A 20,301-nucleotide genomic window follows, 5' to 3' on the forward strand; every position below is an offset into this window, starting at 1 on the left:
TTGCTGTTAATAGACAACTTCCTTTATTCAGTATATTCCCATTGTTTCAAAGTTCCAGTGAACTTTGCATGGGGAACATTCAGATGTTGTTAGACTACAATTCTTGTCATCTCTGACCATCCCGGGCCATCCTTGCTGTGTGACAAAGAGGAGTTGGAGTCAAACAATATCTGTTGGTCCACAGGTTCCTCAGCTGTAGTAAAGTTGAATACTCAAACTTCTGCATTATGATTTAATTGTTATCCATCAGTTTTAAGATTAGGAACCTAGAAACCTTGCACTAGTCAGTTCTGTTTATTCAGCTATGACCTGCTGTAGTTCTTTTAGGGCTGAAAATGAACCTACATTAATGTCTCCAGGGAGTCAGAAATTTCAAGTTTAATTTTGCTTAATAGCTTTTTTAGTAAATAAAACAGGTAACCACTACATTCAGCCTTTTTAAAAAACTATGGCTTAATTCACTTCTGAATTATGAATTGTTTAGTAGATTACTTTAAACTAGATAAAAGTTTACAGCTGTATATGTTATTTCTTAAGTGTTCTTTCTGGCTACTGTACCAATATTTTCTTCCATTCTGTTTTTTAGAGAAAGTAATGCAATTTCTTGTGAAGCTTTCAGATAAGTTATTCAGTCGGTGAGTTTATTTTTAATAAGATTTAAAAGAACAAATTTGCCTTGCTGCAGTGTAAAAATATTGTAATATTACTTGTAGAATCAATAAAAATACCCTTAGATTTCATAATTAATTCCCCCATCTTAATACTGCAAGATTATTGTAAATAATTATATCTAATCAACTGCAGACTAAGGTCATAATTGTAAAAATATTCTGAACGGTGGATGTCTCACTGCCAGCCAAAAGGCCCATTCATGGTACAGTAAATGTTCTTTTTTCCAGTGATGTAAAGAGGAAAACCAGCCAAATACTTTCTGGATATTGCAAAGTATTAACCCTTACTGAAAAACCTATTCTAAAAAAGCAGAGAAGAATCACAACTCTTTATGTGATTTTGTTTGTTTGTCTTCATTTTGTTTGTTTGCTTGTGTGAATGATACTTTTATTTGCAAAATGGACAAATGGTTGTCTAGTAATTGTCTTATACTACAAGGTCTTTTGAAAAGCACTTTAACAAAATTTTATGGTGAAATTGTTTTTCAGAACTCTAAAGGATTTTGAAATGATGAAGGGCATGAAAATGAAACTAAATCCTATAAAATCAGTAAGTTATATTTAGCATTTACTTTTTCTCAACTTGAATGAGTTGAATGCTAGTTTGAGAAAATACTTTCTATAATTTCAGAGTTATGTTGATGTAAACTAAGCTTTCTCTTTCTCTTGGCTTTGTATTATAACGGTGTTGGGTTTCAAGGCTCTTTTCTCTAAGGGAAACTAACCACTAAAAAGAAGATATTGGTTTAAACACAGTGATTTAAGTGGTAGCCAAAACCTAAGATGGAAAATGTAATGTCTTCTCTTGAGTATGTCAAACATTTTGTTCAATTAGTTTTTGCAAGCTTGAAAAGGCAGAGGCCAGATTTGAAAAACTGCACGTGTCTAGCCTGTATGTTGGCAGGCATCAGTATTTTTGTTCAGAAACCACCGTTTTTCCAATAACTGGGTTGCTGCATGATTATTCTAATAGTTCTGCCTCACAGTGTATAATTTGGGACCTCAAATGCCCCTCAATGAATTTTGGTTGGATAAATACAAGTGGACATCTTGAAGCCTTTTAAGTCTTAGATCACATTATTTGATAATATTAAAATCTTCTAGTTGCCTGTCCTGGATGCTCAAGGCAAGTTCACTTAGCACCACTTTTCACTTGCTGCTTTGTACTTTGATGTGGTCATATCATCTGTAAATGATGTAGATGTGTTAAATCTGTGCTTTCTTTTGTAAAATACACAGAAGTGGTAGGTAAATTCTTTCCTGATCATCATTTCTTTGTATTTCTCCCCGCTCCAGAAAACTGGAGATACTTAATTGAACATGCCCCTTTTAGAGCGGATGCATGTGGGAGGAGAAGTTTGGCTTAAGTTACTAAAGAGATTGTGTATTTATGTATTTTAATCTTTGTTGGAAGCCACCCAGAGTGACTGGGGAAACCCACCGGATGGGCAGGGTACAAATATTATTGTTGTTGTTGTTTTTTAAAAAAGGCATATTGAATTTTGCCTTTGATTTCATGGATAGCCCTTGCCATCACTGAAACACAGGTATCATGTGCTCTCAGTTATCTTTTTGGTGTTTATTCACATATTTTTCATTTGTTACAGGGGTGGCTATAAGACGTAGGGCCTTTTCAGTAGTAGCACCCAGTTAAGGAATTCTGTACCTAGGCTCACCTGCTAACATCCTTCTTTATCTTTTGATGGCAGGTGGAAACCATACTTTTTCAAAGGGCGTTTGGCTTGCTAAAATATTAGGATGTTAGCAGCGTTCTTAGCTGGATTATTTGCTTAATTCTTGCTTTGGTCTTTATTTTTGTTTGTTTTCTTGTGTTATTGTCGATACACTTTTATGTAAAACCATAACACTGGCAATGAAGTGATATATACATTCGAAAAACAACACGTCCAGAACTTGTAAATTGTGTTTCCATGCACCATGCATAAGCCAAATAGCCAGGATGTGTACAGGGCAGGTAAGATAGCACCTAAAGCTCTGTGAAACAGTCATTACAGGAATGCTGCTGTGGAAAGAAAGCTGTTGTATCTGACTTGTTTCATCTGATTTGTGTTATGTGTTTGAAAATGTGAATGCTTTAATTTTCAGAAATTGATGCCTTGGGATCATCCATACCACAGTGGTGTCCTACGTGCTGAGAGGTCAGTGTTATGACCTTCTGCTGCAGCTGGTGTATCTAGCACTTTATTTGCATTCTAAAATTTGATTTTTAGTTGTTAAAAGTTCTGCTATAGTTATATATACTCCCATAGCAAATTCTTGTTTCTTTACCTTTTTGTATTGTTTTGAAATGCGTGTTTTTGTTTGAGCTTGCATTGGAGCCAGCCACAACTTTTCAATGTACAGAATATATTTTCTATATAAGAGCTGAGATAATCACCAGGTTGTAGTTTTCTTTTCTGTGAAGGAGGGTATGGCTAGGAATCTATTTGCATTGGTCACCTTTCTCCAAAACCATGTGCGTGTTCTGGAAAAATAAGCGTTTAAACCCCTCTGCTATCTGTTGGATTTTTTAATGGATATAACTGAATCCTCCCAAAGTAAAATGTGCCAGTGTCTTCCCAGATAATAATCATCCTAAATATTGAACATACATTTTTTTAAAATCACACTGAAGCCAGCAAAACACATACGTACCATGTACGTGTTAATAATTATTCCTAATTAATTCATTAGTTCAGTTGATCTTTAAAGAGAGGCATTGTGATACCTTACGCTATTGTAATAAAATAATGTTGTGGTTAGTTTATCATCTTACACCATAACAGACACATTACAGTCAGTGAGCATAGTTATTCAGCAAAGTCTATGTTAAGCATATTTCTAGGAAATAAAATTGAACCTGAGTAATACTTTTAATGAGTGGAGTTTAAGGAGAATGGCTTTTATGAAGAAAAGCATACTTTCACACCCCACACTTCGCTTTGCACCCCTTGCAAATTTACCCCCCAGGGGGATTGGGGAACCCGCTGAAACAGAATGGCATGTGTTGCAGTGGGATGCAGCAGGAAGGTGAGATGGCCAAAGCTGCAACAAAAAGTTTGAATCACAATCTTTATGTTTGAGGTTTTTTAAAGCAAAATGTGTACTGTATTTCTTAGAAATACAGGTGGCCCCACCCTATTTACATGGGGGTTATATTCGGAAACACTGTGCACATTGGTGAAATCGCATATAATTGAAACCTATTGAAAAAGCCTGCAAACACCCTGTTCCACCCCTGTTCTGCCCTTTTAGTGACTTTTCGGTGGCATCTTTATGATGTTTCTGGGTCACTTCCAGGTTCAGTTGCACGCAAATTGAATGTGTGTAAACGGGGGGGGGGGGGGCTGCCTGTAGTTTACATTTGCCATGTAATCAGTGATTTGAGATTCTGCATAATGAAATATATTTTCTCAATATCTTCGGCCCTGATTTTACTGGTGCTTTTTAATGTTTATTATTAACTGTGTGATTTTAAAGATTCCGCTACATAAGCAGAAAGCACTTGTGTGTGTCCTGGGCAAGTCTACCAGCCCACCCACCCACCATCGTCAGCTCCCCTGGCCTAAAACTAAGGTAGAAGGCATCTTGATTCCTTGGAGCCAGTCTTCAGGGGTGCAGGGGCACAGATGAATTTGGGGGTGGGAAGGTGTGTCCTGCAGCCTGAGGCCCTTCCACATGTACAGCAGGATTTTGTGTCCAGGCCTATTAATAGTAACATTTCTATTTGTAAACACCAGGGGGAGCTCCTGCACCAGTTTGCCACTTTTTTTGCATAGCTTTGTCAAGTTTTCTTTTGGAAAGATGAGCTGCCTCTTAGCTCTGCCGTCAGAGAACAGCAATAGTTTTCATTTTATGATTAGACTAGCTGGCCCGGCCACGCATTGCTGTGGGTTTTTGTGTTAAATGGACCCTTTTCTGTTAAATTGACCTTCAGAGTCTCCCTTCAGAGTCCCCTCACCTGCCCTGTCCCAACCCTGACTCCCCTACTGTGTGTTTCAAAAATAAGACTCCCCCACCCACGCGTGTACCTGAAAATGTCCCCACCCCCCACTGCTTTGGCTGACTCAGGGTCCTACCTCCCCCCCATGGCTATGTGTTCCCCCCCTCTCCCGTTGTTGTGCCTCTTCCCTATGATTCCCCCACCCTGTGAAAGGCCCATATTCTGTTTGTTTTTGCCTGTGGCCTACTGGGCAATGTTACGGCCTACTAATTTTTCCCTGTCCCAACCCACCCCAACTGCTTTGGCTGACTCAGGGTTCTTCCTTCCCCCCATGGCTATGTGTTCCCCCCTCCTTTTGTTGTCCCTCATCCTTGTGACCCCCCCCATTGTGAAAGCCCCATATTCTGTTTGCTTTTGCTGGGCAATGTTGCGGCCTACTCAGTTTTTCCTGTCCCAACCCACCCCCCCCCACTGCTTGGGCTGACTCAGGGTTCTCCCCCCCACAATGGCTATGTGTTCTCCCTTCCCTTTGTTGTGCCTCATCCCTGTGACTACCCCCCCCCATTGTGAAAGGCCCTATTCTGTTTGTTTTTCCCTGTGGCCTACTGAATGGTGCGGTCTACTCAGGGCAGTCTCGAGCAGGTCGTGCGCCCTGGTGCTGAGGGGCGGAGATCGCTCCGGCGCCCCTGCCCTCACAGGGCGCAGCATGGTTTCCTACCGGACTATCTGAAGAAGTGTGCATGCACACAAAAGCTCATACCAATGACAAACTTAGTTGGTCTCTAAGGTGCTACTGGAAGGAATTTTTTTTTTGTTTCAAATAAAACTGCAATCTGAAGTACGCATCACCTAGGAGAGCCAGCATGTAAAACAGATATAGTGTTGGTGTTGGACTGGGAAGACTTGATTCAAAACACCCCTTGGCCATAGAACTCCTTGGGTGGTCTTGAGCCAATTGCTGTTTCTTACTCTACATTATGCCACAGGGTTGTTGGGAATATAAAATGGGTAATCCCATGTACACTGCCCTGAGCTCCTTGGAGAAAGCATAGACATGCAGAATATGAGAAATAAATGATTACACCGATTTAGGACTAAGCTGTAAGTCTGTAAGTATTGTTGTCTGGCATGCAGTTAAGGCTAGAAATGATTTAAATAAGTCATTTCTTTGGCTAATGTATTCCAGTGTTTTGGTTGTTAAAACAAAATCTCAAAATGCTCAACAATCAAACAAACATGGGGTAATTATATATGGGGTAATTATATTTCCCCCTTTTATTGGCATATGTTATGGTTAAGGAATGCTGCAAGAAATTATCTCCCCGTGTGATAGCTACAGTTCTGAATGTTCAGTGATTAATGATATAGAGTAAATATAACCCTTCCTTTAATTACTAGGTCTATCAAAAAGATTTTGAATAAAGTTGATGACAGTCATAATACACAAGAGTCTTAACTTCTTTCCAAATGTACAACTTAAATGAATGCAGTTTTATACTCCTTCATTTTATTTGGACTGAATGAAGCCATCTAGGCTTAGAAATAATTGTTTACAATGGCACACTACATCTATTGCTCTTTAGAAGTACTTTCTTTCCAATTTGAATCGTGCTGTTCATGAAGAATAATGAACACCTCATTGTACCATTTAACTTCATGTTTAAAGCAGCTGGCTTGGTGTCTTGCCTTTCAAAATACTAGTAAGTCAAATGCTGTATGATTAAGGTCATTGGATTGCTTCCCATAACTCATCCTTTTAATCTAAAACAGGATTTCACATCAAATAAAGAAACCAATGCCCTCTATCATTTTATCAACTTTCTTAGTACATTTGTTGTGCTTTCTCAACCCTACATTCACCTTCTTATGAAATGTGTTATAGGGGAAACCTCTTATTACAGTGCAATGGTAATCCTGATGTAACATGTCAAGCTTTGCCTCTAGAAACCAAGGAGTTGGAAGAAACCTGGTGTATGAAATATGTTTATATTTATCAGCAGTAAAACTGTCAGCAAACTTTGTATACTTTAGCTGTATCCTGTGTACAATTCAGGTTGCATCACAACCAGTCGTTGCTTGATTTTGTGTGGTCACGTTATCGATATGTATAACCACACTATGATATTGGCTGGCTTTTTAAAGTCATTTTCCTAATGTAAAATATTGTACCGGTAGCTAGGATCAAATATTGTAGCTGAACCCCAGAACACAGGAATCGTTTGCCTTTAACTAGCAAACATAAAATTGTGGTACCAAATGTGCAATCCACCTGATCTATTTATTGAAAATATTTGTAGGCCACCTTCTAGGGTGAAGAACAAACATTGGCTACAGCTTGCGGTTAGTAAGGAGAGCGTTTAGCCACATCTCCTGGTTTGGATGGCCTGCTAAGCCAAACTTTGGCATAGCTTAGGGCCACTCAGCAGCAAAAAGGACCGGGACGAGCAAAGCAGCTGCAAGCTCATTTCTGGAATCTACGTGTTTGTGTTGACATACTAAGTCAAGGTTTGCCTTAGCATGCCACGTGAATGAGACCATGTTTCTGCCTAAGTGTTCGATCCGAGTAGATGCCCTATTTCTAGCAAGTGTGATGTTTTAATTCATTTAATTGTGGATTGCATGATATAAACTGTTTAAATTGGGACAATGTTGTAGCTCTTCATAATTCATTTCCTTCCATTTTGTATGTTTTAGGTATAATATTGAACCCAGCCTGTATTGCCCCTTTTTCTCTCTTGGAGCATGTATGGAAGGCCTGAACATCTTGTTCAATAAACTCTTAGGGATCTCTCTTTATGCTGAACAGACCATGAAGGGAGAGGTGTGGAGTGAGGAGGTTCGCAAACTGGTAAGAATTCAGAGTCCTGAATTTCAGACCCCTTGTGCACAAAAACAATAAAGATAATAAGTACCGTAAATCCCACTGTTGAGCAAAGCACGAGATGCTTAGAAAGGAAGTTTTCTGAATTACACCGAAACACACCTCGTAGGGCAATATATAGCTATTTGTTTTTAATTCCTGCATTGTCTTTGTTACCGTTAACAATCATTTTGTATAGCACCTATAAATGCAAAAAAGGCTTGTTCCCAAGCTGGTGCTTAAGAATATCTCTCTTTTTTCCATTTTAAAGAACGGAGAAATATGTCAGGCTTTTAGACCAAAGGGAGGGAACAGACAGCAAAATGAAGAGGTGGATTCTGGTGGCATTATATAGAACTTATCTAGATCAAGGAAGGGCAGCATTTCTGGGAATTTTGGATCAGATAGTGGTAAACAATTGGACATTTGGTAATATCTGATTTCCTGGGCCAGGAGGATTCTGGGCTGTTGGGTGTGAATTTTCAAGCTTGAACTGCCTGCAGTTCCCTTCTCCTTGGTACCCAGTGATGACTGAGATAAATATTTGCCCAAGGCCACTGAGGAAGGGCTTGTTTCTGGTGCCACATCTCCCGCCTTGCATTTTACAAATATGTTTAAGGAAGCAGCTTGAAAATGGCTACAGGCAAAAATTTCGTAAAGTTGAAAGAGCCAAGACCTAAGAATGAGCTACACAGACTTCAAAAGAAAATGTGTTTGATGGCACATTGAGACTAACTTTTAATAAGCTTTTTATTGCAAAATGGCGTGAGCTTTCATGGGCAACAACCAACCTCAGATTCTGAGTTGGAACAAACTTTAAAGAAGATCATGGGAAAACAAATTTGCAAAACAAATTAAATATTTACAACTTAAATTTATTTCTTAATGCTTGAACTTGTATCCTGCTTTTCTTCTCTCTACGGTATTTCCAATATCTAAAACATGCATGTAGGAAAATGTGATATTAAAATCAGTACTGTGACTAAGAAAACATTTAAAAGCAGGTTTATCAGGTCTAGGGCATGCTGGTTTTCTCACATCTTTTTATTTCCTTTTCTTAATGCTTGCTAGTGGGTCATCTTTCTCTCTTATACTTCAAAGTCCAATTAACAGCAGGAGCTGTCATTCATCAAACATCTGTAAAGTGAATAAACTATTCCTGTCTCATCTTTCATAACTGCTTCCCATTAGACATTTGCTCATATTGCTTAATTGTGATATATGTAGTGTGAAACAGATTTAAAACTCAAATATTGCTTTAAAAGGTATTGGTTATTTTTGTATTGCTTCATGAGTCACCAATTGGATAAGCGGAAGAACTTGTATATTAAAACCTTTAGCAATCTTGTGAATGAGACTTGAATCACCTAGTAGTAGCTTGAATTCTACAACAAAGAGAAAAAATTGTAAAATCATATAAAATGGTCAGATTTGGAATGTTCTTCCCATAAAGCCTACAGTAGCATATCACCGGTTATTGGGTCTTTCACTTTGTCCTTTCCTGTTTTATTTTTAGGCAGTTGTCCATGAACAAGAGGGATTATTGGGATACATCTATTGTGATTTTTTTCAAAGACCAGACAAGCCTTATCAGGTAACAACTCCCTAACATTACAAACGCTATGAGCCTTTTTTCTTCTCAAAATATGATCCCAAAGCCCCCTGTGGCCCTCCAAACACATCTCTGGTCAGGAGATCTTTGTAAGGGGTGTAGAACCAGGGGTACTGGGGGCTGCTAGTGGAGAGGGGATCATGGAAAATCTTCAAAGGGTTGAGTTGGTATTTCAGCTTCAAAAGCAGAATTATGCCCTGAAAGCGTGCACCCAATTTGATCCTGGTATCTCAGTGTTCAACTGAATTGCCACATTTAAAATAAACCAGTAAACAAACTTATAAACAGAATGCCAAACAATCAAGTTAAACCAAAGGGCTTCACTTTGCTTAGCCACTCCATCTGTTCCGGTACGGTGCAACAGCTTGATTTCAGATGATTCTATAATTGTAAGCAGATTCTGTGACTGCTTGAAACCGTGCGGATGTCTTAAATTATATTAGTATGCTGAAGTATTGTCGAAAAAGAGTGTTTTTTCCTGATCTAAATATATATTTATAGGATTGCCACTTTACAATACGTGGAGGCAGACTAAAAGAAAATGGAGAATACCAGCTTCCTGTTGTGGTCGTTATGCTAAGTTTACCCCATTCCACTAGTAGTTCACCAACATTGCTTACTCCTGGGATGATGGAGAATCTCTTCCATGAAATGGGACATGCCATGCATTCTATGCTGGGAAGGACTCGATACCAACATGTCACTGGTAAGCTTACTGGTTAAAAGTCAAATAAGTACTTCAGTGCAACCCTTTCATAGTTTGCACATTATGTATCTGGTTGTACTGCAAGTAGAGGTTTTAGTCTTTAAGGCAGCTGAGAGCAATTTTCTTACTGGCCTTTAAAAACTACTCCAAATTATCTTCTGTATATTACATATAAGCCTTTTCCCAACTGCCCATCATACTTTGCGTGAATAAGGAGCAGAAACAAGGATGGTACTATGCGGGAACAGACTTAATTCTTGATAGGTGGAGTAGTGGGCAGAGACAGGGAGCAGATTTAGTCTCCATTTCAGTAGCATCCATGTTAATGATGATTTTGCTAGCATTAAATCTATCAGATCAGTAGTAAGTGGTGAGCTAGAAATTTTGGTATGTTGCAGAAGCTTCCTCCCCGAACTCTGTTGTGCTTAACCTTCCTTCAGACTCTTTGTGATTCCTCAGTTTCACTGTTACTCCTCTTCCTCCTTCTATTCTCCTCTAAATGATGTAATTAAACTAGTTCTCATCCCATGCAAGAGGTGGGGGAACATAAGAGGAGCCTGCTGGATCATGTCATTGGGCCATCTAGTCCAGCATCCTGTTCTCACAGTAGCCAACCAGGTGTTTGTCGGAAGTCTGCAGGCAGCATATGAGCAGAATAGCACTCTGCCCACCTGCGATTCCCAGCAGCTGGTATTCAAAGGCATACTACCTCTGACAGTGGAGGTAGAACATAGCCATCATGGCTAGTCGCCACTAAAAGCCTTATCGTCCATTAATTTGTCCAGTCATCTTTTAAAGCCATCCAAGTTGGTGGTGGCCACCACTTACCTTCTGTGGGAGCACATTCTATAGTTTAACTACGAGCTTCATGAAGAAGTGCTGGGAGTGAGAAATGTACAATGCATCCCCCCCCAACCTGGCACTGTTCAGTAGATGTTCATGACACTCATGTTACACACAGCCTCCCAGACCACAATGGATCTGCTAGCTAAGGCTAAGGAAACAAAACGTCGTCGCAGCATGTTGTGGTTTGAGCGCTGCAAAAATGCAAGATCCCCCATCTACTTGAGGAAAGAAGTCCAGGTTGTGTACAAAGTGGTGGGGAACCTCCAGCCCTCAGGCCTAATTAGGCTTGCCAGGTTTTGGAGGTTGGCTTGCCAAGTGGCTTTGGGCAAATCACACCCACCTTTCTTGTAGGCGCCAGTTGCAGGAAAAACCTTTTGAACCTCGGCTTGAATTCATGCCAAGGATGCAAAGGTTCTTCCTTTCAACTGTGGTCTGAACATGCTGCAACTTCAAAGGAAGGTCCTTTTCATTCCCAGATTGAATTTTCCATTGCAGCTTGAGTTTTGAATCACCTTATGTTATATGATGTCACCTTACGTTACATGACTGGATCCACCAGCTGGATCTAGTTCCCTACCCCCTTCCACACAAGGAATAGTAATATACAAATATTTGTAGCTCCAGAAAGTGACAATCTATAACCCCCCCCCAAAAAAACTGCTTTTCAGTGACTGATACCTTGAACAATAAAGGAAAGCAAATATGGACAATAATTGTGCTAGCTCATCAGACAGATGGGATGATAATATTTGTAAATGGGATTAAATTTTTAAGCACAGTTTGATATTTTTATTGTAATTAGGTATAAAGTAACCACAATTAAGGATTTAGTGTTTAAAGTGGGGCCAGATTGGCTGTAGCCTGGTTTAAGTTTATAAAGGGTGTGAGCCATAGCTTTATAGGGTGCCTCACCCAGCTGTTCAAATATTGTATTTACTTTGCGATTTGCAGTAAAACATGTAGGATTATAATTTAGCTTTTCTGCCAGTTTGTACAATAACATTACAGAAATGAAATATTTACTTAATGAATGATTTACCACAGTTCATCAAAAGTGCAGATGGAAAGCTAAGAGGAACTTTGGGGAAGACAGAAGAATTTATGTAAACTTTATGGCTACCTGTATGTTAATGCTTCTGCTTCTTTTCTATAGGGACAAGATGTTCTACAGACTTTGCTGAAGTTCCCTCTATCTTGATGGAGTATTTTGCAAATGATTATCGAGTGGTGAACCAATTTGCAAGGCACTATAAAACGGGTCAGGTAGGATAACTAAAAAGCAGGCTGATTGTAAATAACATAAGAGTTTTGGGTTGTTGAGGTTTTTTTGGGGGGGCAACAGAATAGATTCAGATGTATGAAGCTAGGTGGAGAAATATTTTGTCATGAGACTCATACCTCATGGCCCCCTTTTTGTATGTTCCCATAAGTAACTGAGTGATAGAAACAAAATGATTGAGACTGCCATTTTTATTTTTAAAAACTTTATTTTTGAGCCTTTGGAAATATTAAGTCTTAAGTGCTGTGAGACGTCCTCAGGCTTTTGGGCAGCCTTCCCCAACCTGGTGCCCTTCAGGCATTTTGAACAGCAATTTCCATTGGTACTGGAGAGGGCTAATGGGAGCTGTGGTCTGGAACATTTGGAGGGCAGCAGGTTGGAGAAAGCCTACTCCAGTGCTTCTTCCTCGTCAAGTGGTCCATTCCTTCCCTAGCCTGGAAGGATTATAAAGGTTTCCAGGAATCTGCCTGATCAGATTTCAACTATGGCTGCTGTTTCCAAGGCTTTGCTTCCTTTCCCCTCTGCGGGGCCCAGTGCAGACAGGGATGCTGAGGGAAACGGAATGTCAGGGCTGGAGTCAGACGCAGGTCAGGACAAAAGACGCAGGGCTCCATTGTCAGTGAAGTTAACCCTTTATTCAAGGAAATGGCATACAACCCCAGGGACACTTCTTAGTAGGTCTTGCTCTATGGAGCAGTTGCCAGGACTGAAGGTCCCTGCCTTCCACACTTTCTAAGACTCCTCTCTCAGATGTTTCCCAAGCAGTGTCAAACTGCGTCTGCATACCTCTGTTCTGCTCTTTTCATTATTCTGCATTTTCTTGGAGACCAGCAGGGAGGGGAGCTTGGTGCAGCAGGAGAGGGAGACTCCCTGGATTCTTGAGCAGCCTGTTGACTCCCCTTCTCTGCTTCAGCCTCGGAGTCTAAAGTGCTCCCTGTCACAGACTCTTCCTGCTCTACTAAACCCTGTTGCCCCTTCAGCATCCAGCCCCTGCTCCCCATCTTCTCCCTCTGAACTTTTCTCAGCATCCAACCACCAATCTCCTGGTTCTGAGCCTTCCCCCTCTGGGGTTTCTCTTGAGGGTCCCCCAGCTGGTGCCTCCCACCACACCTTTTCATCCAGCCAGTCCCCGACTGAGTTAGATAAAATTGCTATAAGTTGTTGTTGTGATTCAGAGGATTAATTTGATATCAAGCTGGATTTGAGTTTGTTGTTGTCTCTGGTAACCCCTCTTTTACATCATGGATGTTGACTCATATTATGACTGTATGATCCGTATTGTTTTATTGGTACTGTTGCTGCAGGTTTGTCATGGCCTTTGGCTAGAACAATAAAATTGAAGTCCTAAGTGTGCTACATGATTCTTCAAAGAACTAGGAGCTTTCAAATCTGTAAAACAGCAGTGGGAATTCAGGATATTCAGTGTTTAACAAGGAGCTGCCATCACTTAAAAGAATCAGTAACACGCAATTCCTTGGTGATAGAAAGATACGGTTGGGATGGTTGTTTCCAGTGCATTTCAATGAATTTATTTGTTTAATATTATTTTGCAGAGTTGAAAATATCCCAGGCACCTCAACATTTAATACTGACTTTTAAAAGATGCTTTTGTTTCTTTTTAGCCAGCCCTGTTGTCTAGCCTTGTGGAACTGATTTATAGAATGATGTGGGCTTAAGGGAGAAATACATTTAAGAAAGATACTTACAATGAAATCCTAAAAATGTTTTCTTGGAAGTAAGTCCCACTAATCCAGTGGGATTTACTTTCTGGTAAGTGTGCCTCAGATCGCAGCCTTAAGGGTATAATATACTACTTCTATTTTCCAGATACTTTACAAAGCTTGTCTCTTTTTAGCTCACAAATTTGGAGCCAGGCACTGTATGCCCCATTCCTTAGATATTCCTGGCCTGTTTTGTGATGGAAGCCGTTTGGCATAGAATCATTGTGTACCAGGAAGTAATTGAGTCAGCTTTAATTCATCCTTGCAGACAGGATAAAATGTAATGTGGGATTAGGACTTGAGCCTAAACAACTGTTTTCATGTCATGTTTCTGAATGTGCATTTCTTTCACATTTCTGAATAGCTTAAAAATTATTTTTGACTCAGTTGTCTATTTTTCTTTTTTAAAGGGTGATTGGTTTTAAAGGGTTTGATAACAAATGCTTTTATTTCCTGTAATTTTGAATAAAAATTTGAGAGCAGACCTGTTGTTTGCTATGTTAATAACTGGTTGTGACCTATTTTGTCTGGAGGAAACTTGTTTTCATGTGCTTAGAAGGAGGACCAGATTCTACTCACTTTCCTCGCCATATTTGATTCTTTCTGAGGACTGTTGCTTTGACTTGGCACTCTCAATTATATCAGCTTTAGTAAAACGTAAGCAAAAAGCTTTCACCGAGCATTTTTGGTTATAGAACAAAAAACTGGGGCTAGGTTTTAACCAGAAAAGTCTGGTGCCTTTTGAACATTCACTGATTTAGTGGAATTTACAAAAGTCATTAAAATATGTTTTCTCAATTACTTTCTTTGTGAGAAAGGAAGAGAAAATGAAGAGGGAATGGGATGGATAGGGGTGTGACTGATTGATTATGTTAGGTGCTGATGACCTGAAAATCATCATGACCTTGCATCTCCATCCAGCTTTCTTTGTTTGTTTGTCTTTCTGTCTTTCTGTCTTTATCTGTTTCTCTCTCACTCTCTCTTTCACACACACACACAATTCCCAACTGAGTCTCGGGAAAAGACATAGAAATAGCCACTCATCTTCCTCTCCTCTCTTTATCCCCTCTTTGCAGTCTCTATCAAATAGCCCTCTCCTGCCCACCAGCGACTGACAGTGTTTTGAAGTCCCATGACTTCTGTGGCCATGTCCCCCCCCCCTTCATTGGCTGTTCCCATTCCTCCCCTCCACTTTCATTTTCCAGCCAATTCTCAAGAGACTGTGGCTATAAAGTAAAGTCAATCTCCACTGGGATGTTTGGGAAGATATAGCGCCTTTAGGTTTTTTGTTTTTTTAAAAAAGAACTTTTGTACTTCTGCTTATCTCAAGGTTCCCCTGAGCATGCTGATAACTCCCCTCTCCCTTTGTTCTTCAGTAACCCTGTTTTGGCTACAATCATGTTGGCATTTGCCATCTGAGCTGTTGGTTAGAAATAGTGATATGTTGTCACGGGTTGGCATTTTAAAAGAATTATAAAAGATTGCTGAGGCAGGAGTACCCTTTGCAGAAACCATGTGGATTAATTCTCAGCAAGGGTTTAATAATGCTAGCTTTAATAATCCATTTACATGAGGCAGAAGAATGGCTACCCTGGGCTAGCCTATGTGGTGCACTCCAGATGTTGCTGGACTGCAACTCCCATTGGCCTCAGCCAGCATGGTCAGTGGTCAGGGATAATGGAAGTTGTAGTTCAGCAACACCAAGAGTGCACCACATTGGCTACTTCTGGGTTAGCAGACCATAGGTTCCAGATACTATCTTTAAAATAAAAAAGATTGCCCTCCAATCGTTTGGCAAGATGGCTAATTTTAATAAGTTGCATTTTTAAAAACCATTTCAATGATTTAAAGACAGTTAGGTGAAAGTTATCTGGCCCCAGGGACATATTAATTTGTAATTTGTCAGCGATGAATTTGACTCTTACCTTTGTATATTCTGGTCATGCCAAAAGCAGAGGTTTCCGCGCGCGCGCACACACACACACACCCCTCTCCATCCATGCAAGGAAAAGTTTGAAGTCTACAAGGGTGTAGAGCAAGCCTAGTGAGGGCTGAGGCCTAAGAAAGAGGTATGCCTCAGGTAGAGTCTTGAGGGCTGGATGAAGAAGCCTAGAGAGCCACATTTGAGCCTGGGCCTGGGATTCCCCACTCCTGCTGCAGAGGGGAAATATGTGTAGTGCTGCCTTGTTCTGTTACCTGCAGTGGTGCTTTAACTGCATCAGGAGGGATGCTTTCACCCCTCTACTATCCCAGAGAGGTGCATGGTTAGTTATGTTTCTCATTCCCTGACAACAAAGGGCTTCCTGCTCTATGCTTCACTGAACTGCAAACCTGGATTTCCATTTCAGCGAGGATTTGTGGGATTGTGGTTTACCAAAATACCAATTAGCAGGGTTCTGCTATTTTGTTCTGTTTAAAACAGGATACCACTTGACAGCTCTGAGGCTCAGTTTCTGTTTGATGTGATTTGAAACAGCCAAAGTATAAAACTGCAAAAAAAAGTAAAGTTATACTAGAAGAGCCAATTTGGCTGTAACTGTGTTAAAAATTAGAGCCCTATAAAATAAAACCATTCCCTCCTGCCAAGTTTTTAAATGTTTATATTTTGTACCGTAGACTTCTTTTTTTAAAAAAAAAACAACAACCCAAAAACTATGAGTATACTGAATGTGTAAATGGGGGACTCTTTCTCAGGTGTTTAGTGACCGTTGTGGGTCGTGACTGGGAAGAAGGAAGTTTTGTTCAGGAATGGGGAACCTGTATCCTTATAGAGGTCATTGTATTACAACTCCCAGCATCCTTGTCCAGTAGCCTGGGACTGATGCAAGGTGTAGTCCACCAACATCCAGGTGGGGTCACAGGTTCATCATCCCTGCTTTAGAACATAAAAAGAGCCTTGCCGAATCAGACTATAGACTCAACAAGCTAACACTTGGTTTCCAGCAAATTTATTCATTTAATTAAAAGATTCCTTTTGTAAGCTTTTCTTAGAAAGTGCGGCACACGAAGGGTGGGATTCAGCATTGCACCATTGGGAACATTCAGTCTGTGCAAGCATTTCCGTTTGCCGGATGGAACACTCTGCCCTCAGCTCCCCTCATGTTCTGGGGGTTCTCCCACCCCCCACCCCCCCTTGAGCCAATTTCAGGGGGAGAGGGGGAAACCCTGTTGTGCACGTGGAAGTCCTTGCTCAGGACTTCCGCTGATGGGGCTTCTTAGATGAATCCCACCCACAGTTTTTCTCCAATAGAGGGAAGTAGAAGAAATGGCCCGGGAGGCAGGCAATGGCAGCAGTCCCCACTTAGCCTTAGGCCTTCTGAAGTGGCTGCCTCACTCTGCCTAAAGGTGGGCTTTCTGGACTATCACTTGCCGCTCTCACATTAAATTTTCCAGAATAGGCAGAACCACTCATCCACAGCTTCTGCTCATCCTGTGTTATACAGATGTGGTCTAGGGGGAATGCTAGGATGAGCTGATGCAGTGTTCTTTGAGCCTCTTATCTCTCTCTCCCCCCCCCCCCACACCTTTAAGCATTAGATGCCACCTGGGATACAGCTTTAGAGCTCAGAGAAGTAAAAATGGATTAACTGGCATAGTAGCAATTACCAGCTTCAGGGAGTTAAGTTATATTTTCAGTTTAACATTTCTTTCATAATTAAGAAGAGGAAAGCCTTGGGTCCACCTGTCTTCCTTTTATCTGGGTTGGTGCTGATTAGGCCTGTGTGTGGTCTAACATGTACATCTCTGTTATATGTTTATGTTTGTATTCTTTACAGGTTTTTTTGGGTGGGAGGGAGTGGGGAAAGGGATCTGGTTTTTTTTCCTAGTTTAGAAATCATTCTAATCAAGGGGTCCACGTCTGGGGGCTGAGTCCCAGAATAGCAGTTGTACTACAGTGTGGAATAATTGCCTGTTGTTTAAATGGTTCAATTTAAATTACAGCTTTGCACACTGGATATTCTTAAGTTTTCAAAACTATACTGCTATTTTCTGGATGGGAAAATTATAGATCTTGTGTGGTTAACTACTAAGTGAAGCATTTCAGTCTAGGAGCATTTCTTGCCCATTTTCACTTCCATCTAATTTGCTGATAATGTTTTTATTGGTTCTCAATAACTTTGATGCAGCTGCTTTTGTTCTACTAACATGAGCAGTTTTTCTAGATGTCATAATTGGTACAGAACCTGAACATTTTGCTACTTTGTAAGCTTTGATAGAACAATTCTTAAACACTTCAACTGTAAAGCTTCAGGCATGATTGAAGAGCTCTTTGTAAATGCCAGACATCTGTATTCCATTTTTGAAGCTACAGAGGCTCTTTAACAATTTGAAGGCTTTGGTCACACTGACACTCAGGGCACAAGTATAAATTAGTAAGAAGCATTCCATGTTCAGTCTTCGCACTTCGCTCTATATTGTGTAGAAAAACTTAATTTGTTCCTTCATGTTGTTAGGGCCAAGTAAACACATATTAGGATTACCCCAGGAGATAGGCTGTATTATAGAGGAGAGGGGGAAACTGGGCAGTGTTGTTAGTAGCATATAGTTTTGTCTTCAGACTTCTAATTTATTTTATTCTCGCTCCATTTTTTTATATGAGAAGCTATATCAAATGAAGCATCTTTCTTCTTCCCTTTCTCCTCATAGCTAGCAATAGATACTTTCTCCTGTCATAAAACGGAGTGTTTGTTTGCCTGGAATAGTTTACCTGTATGTGTCTCTTGACATGGTATGGATTTGTAACGTGAAGAGAACTAGAGTGATACATCCACATGTTGGGTTGTGTCTTATTGTTTGCCCAAGTAAGGAACATGTGATGTGATTGATTTCCTGTAGCTTCTCTTTCAGTTCTGCCCATGCCTTTGCCCAAAGCAGACAGGGATTCTCTTTTTTCCCCCATCTGGCTTTGATCTCAAGTTTCCCCTTTGGGTTTTTCCTTTCCTTTCCTTTTGTGTTTTTTCTACCTCTTCATCCCCCCAAAAATCTGGAGCAGAGATTCCATTTCTTCTTACCTGCCTTTTCTGCTTCATCATCTCTTCCAAAGTGACCGCTAAACTTGCAATGCAAACAGCACACATTACATTCACAAAAGGAAAACCTTAATTTTTCTTCTCCTCTGTCTCTTCCTCTGGAAGAAGATATTTTGTGTGACAGGTTGATCCAACTATTGCTACTTCTTTTCCAGGTCCTAAGCAAGCACCTGGCTATGTTTTTACTTGCACAACCATTTGCCTTCTCCAAACTAGGAGGTAGCAAGGAAAGCCAAGCCAAGTGTCCTTTCATTATACAATCAAGATGTGAAATAGGTGGTAGAAGCAACAGAGAGCCCCAAGCCATGTTCTTTTCCAGCATACAATTAAATACACATTTTACTTGCATGTGACTGTTATTTTGTCTGTTCATTGAGTCTGTTTAAAAATTGTTTAAAAGATTTCCAACTCCCCTCCATCTTTATTATTATTATTTTTCAAGCCATTGCCCAAACATATGGTGTCAAGACTCTGCGAATCTAAGAAAGTTTGTGCTGCTGCCGACATGCAGCTTCAGGTATGTTGTTGGATTCTATGTGACTTTAACCTTACTATGAAGTTATGAAAGATCTTAAGATTAGCACCGCATCATTTTAAAGTTATGACTCAGTGATGCAGATTCTTTGCCACATTTGTACAACTGTTGAATACTTAAAATGAATTACTTTAAAACTTTATGGGATTTTAATGTTACCTACTTTTAAGTGTGGGATGAGGGTGGCGCTGTGGTGTAAACCACAGAGCCTAGGGCTTGCCGATCAGAAGGTCGGTGGTTTGAATCCCCATGACGGGGTGAGCTCCCATTGCTCGGTCCCAGCTTCTGCCCACCTAGCAGTTTGAAAGCACATCAAAGTGCAAGTAGATAAATAGGTACCACTCTGGCGGGAAGGTAAATGGCGTTTCCGTACACTGCTCTGGTTCACCAGAAGCAGCTCAGTCATGCTGGCCACACGACCCAGAAACTGTCTGCGGACAAACACCAGCTCCCTTGGTTTATAGAGCGAGATGAGCACTGCAACCCCAGAGTCGTCCGTGACTGGACCTAATGGTTAGGGGTACCTTTACCTTTACCTTACTTTTAAGTGTAGAATGAGTTGCAGTTTGAAAGTTATACATATCCAAATAAACTTTTCTAAAAGTTAAAACTTGACAGTCAAAAGTCAATCTAAGTTTTTTAAAGTCTGCGATGCTGTTAGAAAAAGTTCAGGGAACTCTGTAGGGAAAGAGATTTCTACATTGTGCAGCAACCAGTGAAAACTTACTTCTATAGAATGATGTGAATTTTAACTCTGGTTTCTTCTTGACTTCAATTAAAAAAGAAACAGCCAGCTTCAGAAGCACATCTTCCAAACACTAGCGTGAATTCTCTGCCTTAATGTGCCTCTGATGTTGACCATAGCTAGTGTTAAACTAGGTTTCCTTTTAATCAGGATCTGAAACTGCAGATTAAACTGGGGTTCAGATCCTAGTTTAAGGGCAAATTTAGTTAGTGTGAACTGGTTGAAGGTCAGTGCCAATATTTATCTGAACCATAGTTAAGGCAGAGTGGGAATGAAGAGAAGATGGGAGGGTAGCTGCCTCCCAATTTTCTTGGCCATGGGTAACAAAGAGCCAGCATTACATCTGCACTAGC

At 40.4% G+C, this 20,301-nt stretch overlaps 1 protein-coding gene across 3 annotated transcripts in view; it reads left to right on the plus strand.

Annotated features, from left to right (window-relative positions):
* The window catches only part of MIPEP (mitochondrial intermediate peptidase), a 48,825-nt gene that overhangs the window by 7,215 nt on the left and 21,309 nt on the right, over window positions 1-20,301 (plus strand). For all 3 annotated transcript variants that reach the window (XR_015949690.1, XM_035115153.3, XM_035115151.3), the window contains exons 8-15: window positions 587-635; window positions 1,161-1,221; window positions 2,778-2,830; window positions 7,309-7,462; window positions 8,991-9,068; window positions 9,588-9,792; window positions 11,792-11,901; window positions 19,111-19,185. Coding sequence is in view for 2 of the 3 variants with exons in the window: in XM_035115153.3 (XP_034971044.2) it covers window positions 587-635; window positions 1,161-1,221; window positions 2,778-2,830; window positions 7,309-7,462; window positions 8,991-9,068; window positions 9,588-9,792; window positions 11,792-11,901; window positions 19,111-19,185 (785 nt within the window). In the remaining variant the exon portion in view is untranslated. The remainder of the gene's footprint in view (window positions 1-586; window positions 636-1,160; window positions 1,222-2,777; window positions 2,831-7,308; window positions 7,463-8,990; window positions 9,069-9,587; window positions 9,793-11,791; window positions 11,902-19,110; window positions 19,186-20,301) is intronic.

The sequence above is a fragment of the Zootoca vivipara genome, chromosome 4, assembly GCF_965207765.1.
Source record: "Zootoca vivipara chromosome 4, rZooViv2.hap1.1, whole genome shotgun sequence".
Taxonomy (NCBI): domain Eukaryota; kingdom Metazoa; phylum Chordata; class Lepidosauria; order Squamata; family Lacertidae; genus Zootoca; species Zootoca vivipara.